Here is a 22,057-nt window from a genome sequence, read left to right on the forward strand (position 1 = left end):
GGGCAACTTAGGAGGATCCTGTCTCAAAATAAAAGGAAAGGTCTGAGGATGTAGCTCAGCATTGGAGCACTTGCATTGCATGTGTGAGGCTTTCATTTTAAGCCCTGGTACTACAAAACAAACAACAACAAAAGATAGAAGAGGGAAAAAATGAGTAGTAAATGTCATTCTTAGTGAATAAGCATAGACTAAATAGAGAAGTACAGAGATGGAGTCCAAAGGAGCCCCTAAAGGAGAGGAGTTCTGTAGGAAATGTTGCCAAGAGCAAAGGATACTTGTTAAAAACTATCTAGGAGGAGGAGTAGGGAGTTAGGTTAATGAAGCCAGGAGGCATCTCCTGGCAGAACAGCGTAAAAGACAGGTGTTGTTTAGTAAATGGCCTGTTGGGGAAACCTAAGGTCAGTAGTTGGTATGTCAACCAAAGAATGTGTGATAGGACAAGAGGCTAGAGGTGTAAGGGCAGTTTTAAAGGTCTTGTCAGCTAGAATATTAATCTTTTATTTATCCTGAAAACACAAATAGCAAGGGTCAGGTGTTTGTTTTTAATATAGTAATTAGAGGCTGGATTGCAGAGAAGCAGATAATTATTTAGGCTGTGGCACTATCTTGAAGAGAAATAATGAAAATTGAGAGCAAGAACAAGATGTTAGATTTGATAGACACTTACAAGGTAGGTGGATTTGGTGTGGGAGTTAAAGAGAATAGAGAAATTCCCAGGTTTCTAGCTTAAGTAGCTGGGTCATGCCATGATTACAATAAGTTAACAGGGGGAGGTATAGCTCAGTGGTATAGCACTTACTTAGCATGTGTAAAGTCCTAGGTTTGGGTCCCAGCACCAAGGAGAAAAAAAAAAGGTATGTTAACAGAAGGGAAGACAAGTTTGTTTGGAAGACATGTTGCATGTGAGATATCTCTAGGCATCCCAGCAGAGCTGTCCGATAACAAGGTTTATATATAGATAAGCTGGTTGGCATTCTAGAAAGGTCAGGCTAAAAATCTTTTTTCAGCTGCTACTAGCTCAGAAAGAAAGGTGAGTGGAGCCATAGATGTGGAAGTTTATAAGCCATCCTTTTTATAGTTATGTGTGCATACCTGCACATGTGAATATTTCTCCAAGAGTCACACTTTCAGCAGTCTCAACTGGATCTGAAAAGAAAAAATTTAAGCAATGATTCTAAATGAAGAGGCCATGGATACAAACGTTGAAAGGGCAGATGGGGGAAGCAGAGCTCTCCAGGGTAGCCAAAGAAGATGCTAGAGAATGACTGTGAGTGCATTTGACAGGTCTCAGAATGCCAGTGCTGTCTGCAGACATGGAGAGTATACAAAATGCAGAGTCCAATTCCTTCACTCTGTGAGATGGGAATAAGGTCAAGATCAGAATGCCTCCTGCAAAAGGAGGACTAAAAACCATCATTAGCCCTGTCCCCACAATCCCACTTCAGAGAGATGAAAAAGAAAAAAAAAAACAATGGTGAGCATCACCCAGAAGAGGCCTCATGGCAGGTACCGGGGAGGGTGGTGGTACAGTCTCCTTCACAACACATGTTCCAGTTAGGAGTGCCACTCTCAGTTCTCTCACTTAATCATCATGTGTTAGCCTCAGTTTGCTGATAGGGAAAATGTGGACCAAAGATCACTTTTTCAAATTCAGAAAGAACAGTAGTAAAATATTAGTCAGATTTGGGTTTTCTGATTCTAGCATGATACAGAATAGGAGTCAGGAAATATGAGAACTCCAAGTGTCCTCAAGCAAATCTAGTCCTCCTTCCCTCTTCACTTATGGAAAACAGAGTCCCCAAAGGAAAAGAATTCGGGTTCTTTATGTTTTATGTCCTTCTATAATGACAGATACTATCGTTATAGTCGGGAAAAATTACTGAGTAAATCTTTTTTCAAATATAAACAGACTGTATTATAAAAGCCACTGGTGCCTAAATATTTCTTGGCAGATTCCCAACCCCACACAAAAGTAACTAGAGTAATATTTATTATAGTAACAATTTATTAGTATACAAAAGAAATAACACCTCTGGACCTCAATACACATAATCTTACATTAAAAAAAAAAAGGCAAACATCCTTCCAGCAGAAAAAGACCTTTCTATTAACCAACTCCCCTCGTTTCCAATAGGCTATAATACATTATTGACTCATCTTTGTCCCATAAGGGGATTAAACAATGACTTATGAGGAATAACATCAAGGCACTCACTTCAATTAAAAAATATGTAGTATAAACATATTCCTAAAAGTTATCAGTCTTAATATAATTAAAGGGGGAAAAGACAGTATACTTTTGGAGAATAGACAAGATGGAGTTCATTCACCTGTTAAACTGATATTGTCTTGATTTGCATACAAAAGTTGCAAAGGTGGCCCATTTTGTTATTTTCACATACACATTTCTGAGAAACAGAAGCCATGGCAACATCAGGACTCAAATCATAATTTTCCAATTGATTTGCATTGAAAATGCAAGAGCTATTTGATTCCAGGTATCTCATTTGAGGGATGGGGTATTGGATAAGGAAGAGAAACTCCCCAAATAAGTTCATTAAAACTTAAGGTAAAAACCCATTCTAGCACAGACTTACAAACAGCATCTCTAATTTTAAAAATAAATTTTGGTGATGATCTTCATGATTCAGTCTTCAGAATTCAATATTCTTCTATTTTACACAAAGTTTTTTTTAAAAAAAAGACATACACACCGAAGAATGTTTAGTGTAATGTTTACTTTCTTAACAATACATGTTTCCTTTAAAACTGAGTTGCAAATTAAAAATTGTTTATTGGGATAAAAATATTTATAAAAAAATAAATCTTCCTCACTCCTACATCTAAATTCTCCATTCCTAAGTTACTTATTTTCTTTTTTTAACCTGGAAAATTGGGCTGGGGGGTTGGGGCTGGGCACTCCTCTCTCTAGTGTGAGGCCCTGGGTTCGATCCTTAGCACCACATAAGTAAAATAAAAAGGTTTTGTGTCCATCTACAGATATATATATATATATATATATATGAAAGAAAATTGGGTTGGGGATGTTGCTCAGTGGTAGAGTGTTGTCTGAAATGCTCCAGGACCTGGATTCAATCCCCAGTACCACATTTAAAAAAAACAAAAACAAACAAAAAAACAAAAAAAACCAAAGAAACAGCAAACTTAAAACTTTTAATATTTCAATAGTATTTTACTTCAATATAGGCTATAACAACAAACCAGCTGGTTTGTTATTTTGTCCTATTCCATCTACCTTTTATTACTGTAATTCATGGCAATCTAAAATCTTTCTGCAAAAGTGGAGGAGGGGTGTGGTGGCACAAATCTGTAATCTTAACAGCTAGGGAGGCTAAAGCAGGAAGATCCCAAGTTCAAAGCCAGCCTCAGCAATTTAGTGAGGCCCTAAGCAACTCAGCAAGACCCTGTCTCAAAACAAAAAGGGATGGGGATGTGTGGCTTAGTGTTTAAGTGCCACTAGGTTCAATCCCTGGTTACCTTCTCTCCCAGCCTCCCCCACCACCACCACCAAAAAGGGGTGGGGGGCAAATTAGTTCAAAGCTTAAGTGTTCTAGTTCCCACTTCATCCTTTTTTTCAGTTTTTGAGCCCAGTTTTAAATAAGGAATCACTAGAATAAAAAAAAGGGGGGGCACTAAAGAACAGAAAAATTGAGCAAAATCTAATTCCTATCAACTGGATTTTTACCATTTCCCTATGGAATCTTCCTCTGAATAAAACAGGGGTATCACTGGCTCCTGCTCAACTCGCAGTCAAGCTTCAACTCAACACTCTTCTACAAAACTCATCCCCTAAGGGTCCCAGTGTGTCATTTATTGATTGATTGATTGAGAGAGAATTTTATTATTTAGTTTTTTAGTTTTCGGCGGACACAACATCTTTATTTGTATGTGGTGCTGAGGATCAAACCCAGGCCGCACGCATGCCAGGAGCACGCTACCGCTTGAGCCACATTCCCAGTCCCCCAATGTGTTATTTATTGAGTACCATAGTACCAGTACCTGGCCCAGGGTCCCTGACTCCTGGGTAGGTCCTCAAATATACAAGGTAATGTCTACATTAAAGAGAACCCACAGCCCAACTCTAACAACACATAGAGGAAAACAATTCATTAAGAAGGGTCACAGAACTTGAGTTTATCACTGTTACTTGGAGACTGAATTTAAGTTCCCAAGAAATGCACTTCATCCCTTTTTTTACTTTTAAGATCAGGGCTAAGCCTGACAATATGGTTGTTTTCTTATTTGGTATGGAGGATTGAATCTTGGAGTACTTTACCACTGAGCCATATCCCCAGTCCTTTTTATTTTTGAGACAGGGTCTAAGTTTTCAAGGCTCGCCTTAAATTTGAGATCCTCCTGCCAAAGCCTCCTAACCTGGGAATACTAGATGTGCCACCCACCCAGTTGACAGTGTGTTCTTCAGTAACAAATTACTAAGAGAATACCCCTGCACAGAATTACTTTTCTTATTAAAATGTAGCCATTAATATTATAAGTCTAATAATGCAAAACAATTCCATACATTTTTAAAGTTCACTGTTTACCATATTATAAATCTAACAATAAATTTTGATAATCAATATCTCTATCATTTAAAGGCTAAGCCAACTGTCAATCAAAAACACCTTGCCAGGGCTGGGGTTGTGGCTCAGAGGTAGATCACTTGCCTGCCATGCATGAGGTCCTGGGTTCAATCCTCAGCACCACATAAAAATAAAATAAAGATATTGTGTCCACATATAACTAAAAATAAATAAATAAATATTTTTTTTAAAAAAAAAACCTTGCCAGGCATGATGGGACACATCTATAATCCCAGCAAGTCAACAGCCTGAAGCAGGAAGATTGCAAGTTCAAAGCCAGCCTCAGCAACTCAGTGAAGCCCTAAGCAACTTTTTTTTTTCTTTTCTTTTTTGAGAAACCCTCTCAAAAAAAGGGCTGGGGATGTGGCTCAGTAGTTAAGCATCCGTAGGTTCAATTCCCAGTACAAACAAACAAACAAAACCCTCCTTTTCTTTTTGTTCTACTTTAAAAAGATCAATTAGACATGTCAATCTTATTACCATATCAGAATCACATAGAATACTGGAGTCACATAGTTTAGAGGGAAGACAGTGCTCCAGAATAGTTCAAACCAGCTCTTTCAGCTTTGGTGAATCTGACTCTTCCCTTCTGGAAACAGAAACCAGTTCTGACCTTGCTCTCAGAGGTGTGCTACCTAATCCTAATCTACTATTTTGTGGAGTTTACCAGGAGTTGGATTCTATTCAATTGGGTCCCTTCCTTGTCTCCCTTTATAGGTCAGTCTCTTCAGTGATTATTCCCTGCATTGTTTTCCTTGCACATATGTCTATTCCTGCATTGACAGACTCTACCCTTCTGTTGTAACAAATTTTAAAAATCAGGTTATAAGAGCTTTAACTATCCAAATTGTATGCACAGTCTATAGTTCAATGAAATGATAACCATTTAGATAGAGTTTGTATATTTATCAATAAGTAACAAGAAAATGCTTCACTTACTCTCACATTTAGAATAAGCAAATACTTTTGTATCAAAGCAATTTTAAAAATATCAAAAAGCAGCCAGGAGGGTAGTAAAAACTGTCTTTAAAGTAAAAAGGGCTGGGGATGTAGGTCAGCGATAGAACCCTTGGGTTCAATCCCCAGTACAAAACAAAACAAAAAATACACACACACACACACACACACACACACACACACACGTTTTTGGTTGTAGTGACGATGGCAAATTAGCCTTTGGTTCCAAAGAGATGTTAAAAATTTTTAAGTTTACGTAGACCTCAAGTCCAAGTAAAGAATGAAACAACTCCAGTGAAATCTTAAAATATCCTTATAATTGCCAACTAAAAGCAGAATCTCTTGTTTACTCTTATTTATCTTGGTAGGACAGGTGCAAATCAGAACATTATTCAAGAATAATGCTCACTGCTTATTTAAAGATTCAAAACTGTTCATATCCACATTGGTAAAAGTTTAGGCAATGCACAAACAATGTCATTCATCCTAAGAAATTTTCCAAATTCTGACCAAAATGAAATTCTTTGGCTATGCTGGTACTGGATTATAGTATTGTTGTAAACATGTACTCATTACTCTGTCAGAGTGTTTGACATCTATAATAGTCTCAATTCAAACCTGGCTTGGGGAAGGGACAAGAGGGGACAAAAAGCAATTGACCAAGACACGGGTTTTGACAATTATTATTCATAAGGCTGGATAGAAAGGGCAAACATCAGGGAGCAAAAGTTCTAAAAGGATGTCAAAATTCAGAACATTACATCTAATCATAACATTAATCACCTAGAAGATAGAAATCTAGACTTTGTACTCAGAAACTGCTCTGTCAAGATAATGGAAAGGTAATTTTTCCATGTAAACAAATGGGACAGTCCTATAATAGATAAGCAACACTGGCAGTTTATGGAGCAAACAGAAATACCAAAAAAAAAAAAAAAAAAAAAAAAGTAAATATATATAGCATCCCACCTCAATAGGAGCCCTATATATAAGGCTTGATTCTTATAATATCTAAAATTATTTAGAACATAGAAGCAGGCTAAAAAAATTATTTTGCACTTTTTTAAAAAGACTTGGCTAAATGTTTAAATCTCACATAAATTAATCCCCTATTCCTAACTTTGGAGAACCTGCTTTTTTCTTGCCTTTGAAGGTCCAGATATAGAATTGTAAGCTTTCAATGTCAGATATTCTTGATTTTCTAAAGAAACCATTTCTCAACTCGCAACTTGTGGCCAATGATCAGAAACAATACATCCATACTTGGGTTTTTACAAATGTGCTTCTAAATTATTTTGTGTAATAGTTTTAGGCGACTTGAGTTAAAAGCTGTCACTGTCATCAATATTTACTGTACATCAACAGACATCTATGGCAGTAAGCACCAGCACTGTTTTCACTAAAACATATACAAATTAATTATTGATGTCCTTTTGGAAGCACTCTTGCCACTCTTGTGCATTCTTTTCCAGAGCATCAGCTTATATTTAAGAAAGACTGTCTAGTCCCCAGCAGACCCTTGCTAAAATGATATGAGGGGGGAGGGATATACAATTTACTGCCAAATAAACTAATTCTTAAGGGAAACTGTCAGCCATTCTTTTTTGCCATCTGTCCTTGATGGTCTGCCCAAAGCTCATTTAAAATACTGTAAGGCCACACATGGTAGTGTATGCCTATAATCCCAGTGACTCAGGAGGCTGAGGCAGAAAGATCACAAGTTCCAGGCCAGCCTTAGCAACACAGTGAGACCCTGTATCCAAAAAGAAAAAAGAAAAAAAAGAGCTGGGAATGTGGCTCAGTCATTAAGAACTCAGATTCAGTCGCCAGTAGCAAATTAAAATACTTAAGAAAAGGCAAAAATCAGCTCCTGCTTTATCTGACATGACTGAAATTGATATTCAGAAATGCCAGCTTAGGACAGATTCCATGGGAAAACATACTAGGATAACTTAATGCTGAAACAGAGCTTAATGGTAGATAAATGGTCAGATAAAGACCACAGAAAAAAAGAATTCCCAAAGCAGAACATTTCTAATTTTGACGAACTCTTTGCTGAACTACTGACCTTAAACAAAAAGCTATGACTAAAACATTAAATATATCACCAAGGTTATTCTGTAAAATGTTAGTATGTCACAAACCTGCTGGCCATCAGACTCCTAATGAGACTGTGCCTACAGTTCCCTGCCTTAAGGATAGGACTGGTTCTCTCCTCCTGAAATCCAGAGATCCTACTGCTATCTGGGGAACAAAGACTGGGAATAGAGAATCACAAGAACGAGCTTGTCTAGTTAGGACCTCATGCTTCACAAGCCCCTTATGCTGCTCGTTCAAGGGCAGGCTCAACACTCTCCCTGACTTCTTCTCTTTCCTGTCTACAGAGCCATGCAAAGGCACAAATATTTCTAATGCAAATCCCAACTTCATTCCTTTTCTGCTTGGAGGAGAAAGAGTCCAAATGTATAGCCCCTAAAACAAGGTGGTAATAGTCTTGGGACTACTGTACTCTTTAATTCAGTAGATATTTATTGCATCCCCCAAATACTTCATATCTGTATGAAAGCTTGAAACTACAACATTTTCTTCTTTTTAACTTTGCCCAACAATAAGCTCTGCTGCATTTGAGAATATACAAAGGCCATAAAATTCAAAGGAAGAATAATTTCAAGTGCGCAACTTGAAATTATTGGAAAATGTTGCACACTTAAAATTTTAACCTATTGGCTTGACATTCTTCCTTTCAACTACTTTCTCAATCACCGGACAGACTCAGACCATTGAGAACACATATTCCTTTCTGCTTTTGAGATTCTACTGCAAAAGCCACTGCTTCGTACACACTATAGAAAAGAAGGTTTTCTTCTTCCTTTTTGGAATATTCTCCTCTGGCCAAAGAATCCCTCACAGAGGGATTGCACTGAGCCAGCAGAACTTGGATACCAATGGCTTCATAATCTCTGCGAACTTCCTTCAGTGTATGGATCCCTGCTGTATCTAAAAATTGTATTGTACTGCAGTCAATCACTATAGTATGCAGCTCCAAAGGATCATGGGAAAGTTGAATTGAAACTTCATCCTGGATTCCACTGAGAGTCACCGTTTCCTCTTTGAGCTTTATCTTTGCTGCCTTCTTCTGAGCTGCCTTTACCAAGACTGGGTTTAGAGTTTTTTTGTATAAAGCAGATCTGAAGCATTCTTTGTTTATGTAGTACAGTGGAGCTACAAAGCGGAAAATCTTAATGCCTGGCTTAGTCTGAAGGTTCTTGTAAGCAGATATGGATTCAAAGATTTCAGTCTCTTCCACCAAACCAAGCAATGAAATCTTTGGCTTCTGGGTGCGGAGGATGACACAAAACATAGAAAAACAAACTCCAACAAGCAGGCCTATTTCAGTGCTTATCAATGCAGAGGATAGCATAGTAACAAACCATATAACTGTATCCATTCTGCTAACCCTCCACATCTTAGGCACATCTCTAAATTTACAAAGGGCTCCCCGAAGATTTACAATAGTGATCACACCAAGGACACATTTCTGAAGGGAATAGAATAAAGGTGCAATTATCAGTAAAACCAACAAAAGAACAAGGGCTGTCACCACAGCAGAAAGCTGAGTTTGGCAACCTGTTGATTCTTTAACCAATGTCTTTGCAAGAGCAGCACTAGTAGTAATGCAGTGGAAGAAGGAAGGGATAATATTGCAAAAGCCAATGGCATACATTTCCTGATTTGCTCTGACCGTGTAACCATGTTTCTTGGCAAACATCTCAGAAAGTGATACAGTTATAGCAAAACCAATGATAGAAATAGCTATTGCATCTACAGCCACACTAGGAATTAGGCTCCAATCTGGTGCTTGGGGTGGCATAAACCCAGTGGGAATATGTCCAGCTATACTAGAATTGTAATTCTCATTTAGTTTTCCATAATGAGAGGCTAAAGTGGCCGCCACGACAACAATTAGTTCCGTAGGAATTGGTGCCTTGAGTTTGAACTTGAAGCGCTCATTGAGTTCTTTGGTTGGCAGAAGGACCAAAAGGCACAAAAGGCTGGTGATGAGATCACAGAGATTGGTCTTATGGATGTTTCTGAAGATATGAATCCAGGTAGTGATAAATGAGCCCATGCCACTACTCCGAGGAAGGCTGAGCCCAAGAAGATATTTGGCCTGAGATGTAAGAATAGTGAAGGAGGCACCAGTGACAAATCCACTCAGCAAGGCATCGGAGAGGTAGACAGAAACGAAGCCCACTTGAAAGAAGCCCATTGCAACCTGGAATAGATGATATATAAGTGTTAAATGGAAACAGAAAAGTGCTTCTCAATTTTCTATTACACTACATTTCTAGCATGGAAACAAACCATCAGAACATCACAGAAGGTCAGAAATTGAATGAAGGCAATCATGCATCAATCTTTACATATTACAAGGAGAGAGAACTTGCCCAAGGTCACACTGTCACTCATTAGTCCAGGTGAAGGAGCAACTTAGGATATCTATCTATCTTCCCATACAATGTTTCTTAAACTTGACTAAGGTTCATACGTCTTTTCAAAAGGACATTCTCAAGGGTCCACAAGAAAACATACAAACTCAAATTGGAAAAATTCCTCCAATTTAAGAAACCACTTATTTTTCATTAAGTCATAATCATTACTTTAAAAGTGGAGCTGTAACTGGTTAAAAAAAAAATCACATCAAAATTGAATCACACTTTCAAAATTACCATAGAACTCTTTAATCTAACTTCTGTAAAACTTGTTCTCCATTCAGTATGTATATACTTATACCACATTGCCACCCATATTAATAATAATCTTGTATTTTCACAGTTAATACCTTTTTATTTCTTCCTCTTCCCAGCTCCTCAGAATTCTATCACAACTTTCTAATTCTTGGTGAGACATACTAAAATCAAAGAAAAAGCAGACTCTAAAGAGTACTACTCATCTGTATCTCACCTTCCTTTCCCTATCTCATCCAAACACCAAATTAAGTGAGCCAATCTTCCCCTTTGCCCACTGGTTCCAAACACCTTCATTAGAGAAGAGGTTTAATGTCAGCGCTGACTTATGGATGCTAACAGGCATGGCATAATGATAACAGCAAATTAGTGGCTACTATGGAAGACCCAAGAATAATTTAATTTTTAATCCTTTCTCCTGGCTGCTATATAGTAGCCCTCAATTTATCCCTTCCTTCCCCAATAACCATGGAGAACTACTACATTTTAAAATTTTATATTTTTTTGGCACTGATGACTGAACTCAGGAGTACTTTACCACTGAGCTACATTCCCAGCCCTTTTTATTTTTTGAGACAAGATCTTGCTTAGTTGTTGAGGGTCCTGCTAAATTGCCAAGACTGGTCTTAAACTTATGATCCTCTTGTCCCAACCTCCCTGAGTTGCTGGTATTATAAGCATGCACTACCATACCCAGCAAACTGTTTTTATTAAGAGTCCACTCACCAGAGCAGCAACTCTAAAGGAAGGTAGAAGAACCTATAATTTGAAATATTCCTAATCCACATTTCTCCCGATCCCCATTCTTTTATCTTTTTTTTTTTTTTTTTTTTGGTTCTAAGAATTGAACCCAGGGGCACTTGGCCACTGAGCCACATCCCCAGCCCTATTTTGTATTGACAGGGTCTCACTGAGTTGCTTCGCACCTTGCTCTTGCCGAGGCTGACTTTGAACTCAAAATCCTCCTGCCTCAGCCTTCCAAGCCACTGGGATTACAGACATCCACCACCAATCCCAGCATTTTGTTATATTATGCTCACTATCTGAAATTTCATGTAGTGATTACTTTTGCCAGAAATGACCCATTCTTCCACTGCTTCTTACCTGATAAACTCCAGCCATAAAGGTTACAGTGCTGCCAACTTTAATTGCATAGCAACTTTTATCACATACCCTGTCTAATGTCTGGTTTACTAGTGTGCTCCTATTTAAAATAATTTCTAAAGAAGGAGCAATATCAGAGCCAGCTTTGTGTACTTCTCGGTCAACTACCTCACCAATCATAAGGCACAGTATACCAAAAATGCCCACAGAGATGTGATGGGAGGTACCAAATATGAAATAAATGATGCTGGCAAAAAAAGATGTGTACAGTCCATAAATAGGTTCTTGGCCAGCCAAAAGGGAATAAGCAATAGACTGGGGCACCAATAAGATGCCCACAATCAAGCCAGACATCACATCTCCTAGAATGTTCTTCTTTAGATCATATTTTGGGAGCCATCGCAAAACAGGAAGGAAATCAAAAATCATATTTTTAACTTTGGTTGGGCTACACTGGCAACTCTTCTGTAGCTTTTTGATGACAAACTGCTTGATGTTAGTATGTGATTTCTCCTGAGGCTCCATATGGATCCTAGAATAAGAACTGCGTCGATCATTGGTCTCAAATTGCTTCAAGTCAGTACTTGATTCCTTTTGAGGCTTCAGAAGGACACCAGATGGAAGACTGTCATTTCCTTCAGCTGAGTCCCTGGGTGAAAGGTCATGTTGCTCTTTACTTTCCAAAGACATTTCCGGAGATAAATGGTTCCGCTTCCTACCCCAGAGAAAATATCAGTGTTAACCGATAAACTAGTTCTCAGTATTCAGGTATATTAACAATCCTACTTGTCACACACATGGAAGTTAAGAGGACTTCAGTTTGGGGATACATATCTTATGCCTTCTTTTCTTCATCAAGCCTTGTTTATCTTAGAGGAAAAAAGACCAGCACCAGACCACAAACAGCTAGGTCAAAGCAAACAATTGGTTGATACAGGACACCCCAAGAGTATAAAGCACTAAGGATTATTTTCCATATTTGCCTGTCTACCCCTGCAGTTTTTTCTTCAGACAAGTTACTGGGGCACTCTGTCTTCTTTCTATATACAATAATGGTCTGTTTCCCAGGCATACCACAAAACAGGATCTAGTCTCAAATCTTCACTCTTCTCTACCCATCCTTGAAAAAGTAGTGGAGCACTTGCCTAGCATGTGTGAGGCACTGGTTCAATTCTCAGCGCCACATATAAATAAATAAAATAAAGGTATTGTGTCCATCTAAAACTAAACAAAAAATAAAAATAAAAAAGATGGCTCTTTGTGTATGTATATGTTCATTTTTAAACGACCTACTAATTGTTGAGAATAGAAGATAAAGTATGTGACGGAGTAAATATAAGTGTTTTGGGCAATAAAAAGAAACTAGAGCAGAATGCATCTGAATCTTCAAATAGCACTCCTTTACTTAGATAGGGAAGAGAAGCTGATAAGAGAATGTTGAAACTTAACAAATATCAAGTGCATGGGGAGGGTTGATAGGGCACGTGACTAATATATGCTATAGAAGGTTTTGGTCCATTCTACTGAGTTCTAGTTTGGAGTTATCTGCCTTAATGGCAGAGCCCATATTAATGCAAAGAGAGACCCACTTGACTACTATGAGTACACACAACAAAACATAGGCTATCTAGAGAGGAAAATGTTGCCCTGAACTTCCACATCTCTAGGTCCTACCAAAACTACAGAACTAGTGCCATAAATCTACTACTAGGAACTACAGGAAAACAAAGGAGATAAAAATAACAAAAAAGAGAAGGGACAACAAAAATCTTAGGAGTAAAAGAGGAGGAACAAGAATCATGCTCTCAAAGGAGTCCAGTGAACACTTTTTAGCAAATACTTCACAAATTAGTGACTTTCCATAAGCTATGTGCTTAGCTTAGAATATCCATCCATCTCTCTGCTTGTCAAGACCTTAATCATTTTTGAAAACCCAGTTAAAATGTTACCTTTGCTACAAAGCACTACCCAATTTCCCCTAACCCAAATGAATCACTGTGCCTTCTGTATTCCATGACACTTTGCATCTGCATTATAGTAGTAACCATACTCTGTATTAGTTAAGTAAGAGTCCAGCTCCTGGAGAAAAGACATCTTGTTCATCAGTACAGTCATCACTAAACACAATATAGTAACTCTGAGATAGCAGGTTCACAGAATATTTGAATAAATTTAAGAACAAATAAGCAAACAAATTTGTGACTATGAATATATAGAGTCAAGACAGATGGACGACTCAGGAAATTTTCTGTTTTCTTTTTTCCCCCCAGTCCTGGGGATTAAACCCAGGGACACTTTACCACTGAGCTACATCCCCAGCCCTTTTTATTTATTTATTTATTTTAAATTTTGAGACAGGTTCTCACTAAGTTGCTGAGGGCCTCTCATTGCTGAAGCTGGCCTGGAACTTGTTGATTCTCCTGCCTCAAGCCTCCAAATCACTGGGATCACCACTACAATTGGCCAATTTTCTGTTTTATAACTGACAGAAAAACAAATCTTTGTGAGGTATAAACCTAACATAAAGTGCCACATTCCAAGATCCCATGGCCTATTCACCAATACAAGATATATAAAATTTTATTTTATTTAGGTTGAAGAGTAAAATAACAATTATTTTGATGGTCTTGTGAAGCAGAAAAGGAAAAAAAAGATAGATGCTACTGACCCTAAGCAGGTAAGCTGGTAATCAGGTTGATGGAGAGACACAGTAGCTCTTCTTTCCTCAGTGTAAACAGTCTGTAATTATCTTCTCACTTCCAGCTTTCTTGAGCAGCTTGAATGCACTTCTTACCTCCTAGTTTGGAGCAGCTCTTGTTGATTTCTGGGTCAAAAGTCTTTGACAAACCTAAAAAACAAAAAGAAACATAAAGCAAAACTAAACAAATCTGGGTCTTTGCCTTCTATGGAGCTGTTGAAAAGAATAAAAGAAAAAATACTTGAAAAGTATAAGAGAAGGCTGGGTACAGTGGCACATACCTATAATTCCAGTGACTCAGGAAGCTGAGGCAGAGGAATCACAAGTTCAAAGCCCACCTCAGCAACTTAACAAGGCCCTAAGCATCTTAGTGAGACCACCTCAAAATAAAAAATAAAAAGGATTGGAGATGTGGCTCAGTGGTTAAGCACCCCCAGGTTCAATTCCCAGTACCACAAAAAAGCAACAACAAAAAATTATGAGAGAATTGTAAATTAAGAAAGAATCAAATAAAAAAGAATCAAATAGAAATGTTGTAAAAACTATAATAGAGGCAAAGAATCAATGAACTCAGCTCAACAGAAATTAACTAATGCAAATCATCCAAATGCTGTTTTGCTGTTTGGTATTCAAACAGTAACAAAACCAGAAACCTAATACCAAAATAATAGAACATCCAAGATATGTGAGACATCAAGCTATCTAACATGTGCACAATTAAAATCTATAAAGGAGGAGAGAATGGGAGAAGAAATGTGTGAAAACATAATGGCCAAGAGTTTTCCAAAATTAATGAGACACAACTACAGATCCAAGAATCTGAAAGAATGCCAGGAAAGATACACATAAAATTAAAACAAAACCCTGTACCTATACATATCACATTCAAGCTGCTAAAAACAAAAGATAAAGAGAAAATAAACAAACGAAAGAAAAAACCACGTTCTTTACACAGGGACAAAGGTAAGAATTACAGCATCTTTCTTTTTAGAAACCATGGAGGCCACAAGACAATGGAGTTATATCTTCACCAGTGAAGCCTACACCCAGAAAAAAAATCTTTTAAAAGATGAAGAAGAAATAAAAACTCAGATAAACACTGAATTTATTACCAGCAGGTCAGTTAGTTTGCGTTTGTGCACTATGTTGCCCCTGCACCCATCCTCCCTCATAAGTTACAGAGAGATTCTTTAGGCAAAAGAATATACCAGACAAATTTAGGTCAACACATCAAAGAAATAAAGGTTCAGGAAATGGCACAAATGAAGATAAAATATACTTAACTTTTTCAGTTCAAAAAATCTTCAATTTCTCTAAAAGATAACTGTCTAAACCAAACGCTTGAATGTCTTATTTATGCATATAAAAATAAATGTGTGACAATAATAGCAAAAAGAATGGGACTTGGAATGGGGAATTACAAGGTCTATCTGTAAAGTAATATAATAGTAAAATGATTAAAAAGGCCAATTTTATGTTACATATATTTTACCATACACACATACGCAAAAGCCAAAAGGGACAAAATTCTAAGACTCTTATGCCATATATGAAAAGATAAAAGACCATGAAATGCAATCCTCATATTCTGTAGATAATTATAAGGGGTTCAGAATAGTGAAATCATTTAAAGCAGAGCTGGAACTACAACTCAAGTATCCTGACCCCTTAACCTTTTTCCTCTAATAGATTATCAATCTCCTTATATGCCGCTGTCTTGGCTGGGCACAAGATCAAGAGGCACTCACAGCTTTGTAGATTCAAACAGCAATTCTTTATTCCCGAACTCACACCGGCCTCTACACACACGTTCTGGGGAAATCCAAGTTCTGCCGCACAATTCACGTCCCAAATACTTTCTCAATTCCACGAGAACTCAACGGGAACTGAGGCAGCAGGATACACCCTATTCCCAGCAGGAATAACCTTAAACCTGGAACTGCCTTAAATCCAGATTGTCCTAAACCGGGAACGCCCTAAACCCAAATTATCCTAAACCGGGATACTTCCTAAAACCTGCAGGATACACCCTAAACCTGGATCCACCCTCGTCCTTGAGCAGGGTCACCTTTCTCAAACACACATGCAATGTCACAGCGAATTTCCAAGGCAAGTCCATTTAACATGGGGTACGCTGGCAAGGAAATTTCGATGCGTCATTCCTACTTGGCAATGGCCCTCAGCACTTATATGTGTACAAATCATCAAATATTACAAGAAAACTAGTGTCAACTCCAAAGTAATCTAGAGATCTAAAGTTTGTTGAAAACTGTTAAATCTTAACTCAATACTAAGGTAAACAAGTCATCTACCAAAATAAGCATCCCTTCTTAGATGGAAAAATCTAAAATAGTTTGGAATAGGTAATGTGTAATTTGGAAATAATTTTCCAGTACTCCCAGCACTTACAAGCAGCAGGATGATAGCTCTAATACTAGCCTCTCTGATTTGGGCACACTCTGTAGGTACATTCTGCCTTCTGACTGCTTATTTTGAAGCTTCTTAAAAAATCTTAAGAAAAGTTGAAAGAACAAGACATAAAACACCTACTTAACTGACAATTGTTAACGTTTTACTACATCTGTTCTTTTGCACCCTTTGTCCTTACAGAGTCTTGTTCTTCTGAACAACTTGAAAGCTCCAGACATACTTTGCCTTAAACACTTCATTGACCCTACATTTTGTAACCCTATGCTATCTGCCTCTTCTTCAAAAGAAGAAATCATTAACATAAGATGTCTACCTCTTGGATATACTCTTCAAAAATCTGCAAGGGCCCCCTGCCTCTTAACAGTCTAATAAAACCTTACTACAGTCTCCTAAGTAGAACAAGACTGCAACTGTCTCTCTTGCTTTCTTCCATTCACTAGTGTTCCAATCACCAATCCATAAAACTATTAGGCAGTCTGCTCCTTTGCTCATGCTATGCCTTCAGTCTGGGATGCCTTTTTCTTTTTCTTTTCTTTCTTTTTTTTTTTTTTTTTTGTTGTGATGGTGCTGGGGAATGAACATAGGCCCTCATACATGCTATGCTCATGCTGAACTACACTCTCAGCCCCTTTCTATCTTGGTTCTTTTTCTAATCCTAGAAGGCCCACCTCACAGGGAGACTTAAACTTCTTAGGCTATGCTTCCTTGACACATTACATAAAATGATTTAGCACTTAAGCAAACATGTCTCTCAAATTACAGCACATTGATAGGCAGGCATCAAGTCATCCTTGTCTCTTAGAACCCAGCACTTAACGCCTCACACTTGCATTCACGTTAACGGAAATAAACATTTATTTTTCTTTACTTGAAACAACTTTTGTTTACTGAGGATTGAACCCAGGGCTTTCTGCATACTAAGCAAGTATTCTACCACTGAGCTGCATACCCCCGCCCTTTTTATTTGATTTTGAGACAGAGTCTTGCTAAGTTTCCTAAGGTGACCTCAAACTTGTGATTCTCTTGTCTCAGTCTTCCCAAATAGCTAGAATTATACCTATGTGAAACAGCTGCATGCAGCCAATACAACTAAGTATCAAGTAAATACAATGAACACAATAAAACTTGTTTTCCAGGTATCACAATTACCAATGTTCATTTATGTCTGTGATACAAAATAATCAATATATAGCATTTATCTGTAGTGTAAACATCATGACATATTATATCTGATATTAAGCACAATCGAAGACAAAATAATAAAATATCCAAGAGGAAAATAATATAAAACCACCATCAAATAAATAGTTCCTTGTGCAGTAATTCACAGCTTTCACGATTACATACACATCTTCTACTTGCCTCCTCAATAAACTTAAGGACACAACAGGAATTCCCATTCTCTAGTATGAGACAAATCAAGTTTAGTCACTTGCTCTATTGGTAACATCAGATTCTCAAATCTCATCCTCCAATTTCCAAGTTTAGCTTTTTCTATAAAACAACACTGTCTCCCCCAATTTATTTCCTTGTTAAAAGCTTTTAGTTCAAACTATTAGTCTGTAGACAAGTACTCAACTCAGGATTTCTGAGTATATTAGTAATTTTAATAAGTGAAGATAACACACTACTTAAAGCAGGTTTGGTTAAAAAAAAAAAAGTCCAAGACTAAAATTACTTTTATGTTTCATACTATATTCATGCTTGGTAACATTTTCTTTTTTTCCCCTATTAGAAGCAAAAACATAAATTTACTCCAGTATTACATTTTGGCCAGAATAACTGTCATCCAAGACAAAAGTCAAACAAAGCAAATAAGCTCTTGCCTCCTCCATACCTTTTTTCTTCTCTAATGGAAGTGCTCTTCTCCAGTTATATTCATGGCTTGCTGCCTGTTTTCTCAAAGGACACCTTATCAATTAGTTCCTTCTTAGACACAATAGAAAATAGCACCACTGCCATCTGGGTCTATCTCTGCTTTGTACTCTCATCCCCTTTGCCTAATTTTTTTTTTTTTTTAAAGTCTATGGCCCTGTCAGTTTTTAAACTGTCTTTCAGGCGGGGGCAGGTAGGGGTAGTTCAGGGGCAGGGGGCTTGCCTAGCACCCAAAGGCTCAGAGTAAAATCCACAGCACCATTAAATAAATAATTGTGTTTCTTTCCCACGAAGGCAGCGACTTACTCTATTTTGTTTGATGTTGTATCCTGAGTGCTCTGTTATGTGGCACCTAATAAGTGCTTGTTGATGGTTGATAGTTTAACAGCTATTCAGGAAGAAAAGGGAAGTTATTTTCCCCATTCTTACTAACTCACCAACTCCGACCCTTCCACCCCCACATACCAAAACAAAACTTTTTAAAATAGTTTTTTAGTTGTAAATGGACACAATACCTTTATTTTGTTTATTAAGGTTATTTATGTGGTGTTGGCGATCTAATCAAGTGCCCCACACATAGGCAAGTACTCAACCACTGAGCCACAACCCCAGCCCCCACAAACCAAACTTTTATCAAGAAATTATAGTTTGGCAAACATTTGCCTAGGGTTTATGCTCACTAAACATGTTGTGTTGATTCTCAAAGCCTACCTCTAGTAAATACCTCTGGAGATCCCCCAAACCTTGAATTTGTTCATTTCTAGATCCTCCCCTAGGAGGCAGCACACTGAAGTACTGTACAATGATTTTCAAATAGAGATCAAAATGCAGATTCTTAGGCCTGCCCCTAAAAATTCAAGTATGGAATCTAAGTCTCTGCACTGTGGATAATAATGAGCTTTAGGGCCACATATGGAGAATCACTAGTTGTATTCTAGAAGTCAGACCAAATCTCTATTTAGATCCTAGCTACACTGTTCAAAGTTGTTCAGGGCTGGGTGAAAACTTCTACTTAGCATCCATTTGTGACCTACAAAATGGAGATACTATTACCTAACTTGCAGGATTAGGTAACACAAGTAAACTACCTAGCATATAACAATTACTCAATAAACAACAGCTATAAGTCTCTCTCACAATCTTTGAGATTCCTTCAGGAAAAAAAAAAATTGGACTCATTTCTTTTTTTAAAATATTTATTTAGTTGTAGGTGGACACAATATCTTTATTTATTCATTTTTATGTGGTGCTGAGGATTGAACCCAGGGCCTCACACGTACAAGGCAGGTGCTCTACCACTAAGCTACAGCTCCAGGCCGGACTCATTTCTTTCCAACAGCGCTGATCCTCCATTTCCTATTGACCCAACTTTCAAAAACAAGAATTTCTGCTTAACCCAATCCTATAAATCATATTAGCTCTAGATTTCACATAAAGCTATGATGTGAAGCTAGGGGTGGGAATGGAGTAGTGTCAAGAGGCCCTGGGTGCAATCTCCAGCCACCCTCTTCCCCAGCCTCCGCAGGAAAAAAAAAAAAAAGGGGGGGGGGGGCTATAGGGTTGAAAAATACTAATAGGTACCAGAAAGGAGTGCAAGTTTTGGATGCTTCTAACTCATGGTGGGTTCCAATCTGTGCAAGGAAAAGGGCCCTGCTAGATATTTACAAGCTGAATACCAGCCCTAGCTGTGCAATTATAGTTAAGGCCTTGGACCGCAAGTCTTCTCAGTGTCCTGACCTAACCACTGAAAGAATTCCAACTTTGGGCTGGGGATGTGGCTCAAGCGGTAGCGCGCTCGCCTGGCATGCGTGCGGCCCGGGTTCGATCCTCAGCACCACAGATGTTGCGTCCGCCGAGAACTAAAAAATAAATATTAAAAATTCTCTCTCTCTCTCTCTCTAGAAAAAAAAATAATAATTCCAACTTCAGTGTATGAGTATTAAAGAAGTACAAGTCCATACCCTTCTATGACTCCGAAGCAAAAATAAATAAATCTATTGCTTTGAGGGAGAAAGGAAGGAAAGGAAGGAAGCATAAGTCCTAATTTTGTATCTAACCAGGTGTCTGATTTTAATACCCAAGACAACCAAGTGTTCTCTTCAGGCCCGTTTCCCCATCTGCCCAAGGTGGGGCGGCTCCTACCACCTCGGTGCAGCTCCCCAGGTCTCAGGGTGCCAATCGCCTCAGCAAGGACTCGGCGGGAACAGCAGCTCCGCATCTGCGAGGTGCGAGGGTGTAGGATGAAAAGTGGGCAGCCATGGGCCGCAGGAGCTAGCCGCCTCATGAGATTGAGGCTCTGCTCCGGCCACCGCCGATTAAGGGAATAACCCGGACGCACGCCCACTTCTCCCCGCCCGGCCACTACGCTCCCGGAGAAGCTAGGTCAAGGCTTCCTCCCACCACTCTTGGGACCAAGGCCAGTCTGAACCTAAAAGGTGCCCGCAGATCGCGTAGCGGCCGCCCCGACCCCTCCCCTCTGCTCACCTCTGGGGTCCGGACAGCAGCACGCAATGAGGCCCCGCGGCGCCTCCTCCGCCGTGGCCGGGCTGAGCGGACACCTCAGCGCCGGCAGAGGCTGTCCGGCCCCGCGCTGGCCTCTCTTTAAACGGCCCGTCCCCTTCCCCGCCCATTGCCCGGCCCCCGGAGGAGGCAGAGGACCAGCCAAGCGAGACCCAGGGAGCGCAGCGAAGACGCACCGGCCAAAGGTGGTGGAAGGTACTCGGGTTGCTGAAGCCCGGAACTAAGGTAGTCACGTGGTTCTGAAGCGAGCGAAGCTGCTGTCAGCCAATGACTGGGCCCGGGCCGGCGAGGGTTCCGCCCCCAATCTGTTTTCCTCCTCGCGATTGGCTGTCCTGGCAGAAGGGGCCACGCGGCCGAAATCCTTCGGCAGTTCCTCGGCCCCGAGACGGGTGACTCAACCGCCGAGTGGACAACCTTTCGGTTCTCAGCCGCGACCCGCAGAGTGTAGGGAAGATGAAATGTCAGGATCGATAAGCGGAAGCTCTCTGCGTGGAGCTTTAGAGAGCTCTGAGATTGTGAGCTGCCTCATCTTCATCCAAGACTTCTTAGGGCTCCTTTTGCTCCTCCCGCAAAGGGGAAATTAAAGCCCTGAATTGGAAAAGGCAGCTAGAAAGTTAAGGCACTTGCCCCATTTGAACTTGTTCTCCACCAAAGATCCCAATAACTAGAAGGCCCTTTTAAAAAACGTAAAACAAAAAGTGTAAAAATATGAAATGTAATTCCAGCCCTTGTTTGAAACCTTCCATGGCTTTCCATGGGCTTTATGCACTGGCTCCCTGTGTCCTCTGCACTTTCCTCACTGCTCTAAACTGGTCGTCTTTGTCCGCTAAGCTTTTTCTCTTGTGGGATCTGAACACTGCTTGCTGTTGGGTCTCCTCGGAGGACATCCCTGACAATCTTATGTAAAGGAGCCACCCCGTCCCACCCTATCACACCCTCTTGATTTAATCATAGGTCTGGACAACATGGTGTATGCATTCATTCATTCATGGGTCCACTAGATGGAGAGGAAGAGACCCTGTGAATGAATTATGGTTAACTTCTTTGCCACAAACCTCTTCACAATCATTTAAGAAATTTTCTTATCTACAGATGATTGATCCCCAAGTTTTGTTGCCCAC

The 22,057-nt window shown here is 39.2% G+C and overlaps 1 protein-coding gene across 3 annotated transcripts; it reads right to left on the reverse strand.

Annotated features, from left to right (window-relative positions):
• Positions 1 to 6,526: 6,526 nt before the first annotated feature.
• On the reverse strand, positions 6,527 to 21,147 carry SLC26A2 (solute carrier family 26 member 2). Of its 3 annotated transcripts, none has more exons than XM_081282996.1 (5): positions 20,901 to 21,147; positions 20,562 to 20,634; positions 14,082 to 14,261; positions 11,414 to 12,128; positions 6,527 to 9,837 (listed from the first exon to the last, which is right to left on the reverse strand). In XM_081282996.1, the coding sequence occupies exons 4-5, from the start codon at positions 12,101 to 12,103 to the stop codon at positions 8,317 to 8,319; spliced, it is 2,211 nt and encodes a 736-aa protein (XP_081139122.1). In that variant the 5' UTR covers positions 12,104 to 12,128; positions 14,082 to 14,261; positions 20,562 to 20,634; positions 20,901 to 21,147; the 3' UTR covers positions 6,527 to 8,316. The 3 variants fall into 3 exon arrangements, with proteins under 3 accessions (XP_081139122.1, XP_081139123.1, XP_081139121.1); XM_081282997.1 differs by having other exon boundaries at positions 20,559 to 20,634; XM_081282995.1 differs by lacking the exon at positions 20,562 to 20,634.
• Between the last annotated feature and the right edge of the window lie 910 nt (positions 21,148 to 22,057).

The sequence above is a fragment of the Spermophilus citellus genome, assembly GCF_964194105.1.
Source record: "Spermophilus citellus genome assembly, chromosome: 1".
NCBI lineage: Eukaryota > Metazoa > Chordata > Mammalia > Rodentia > Sciuridae > Spermophilus > Spermophilus citellus.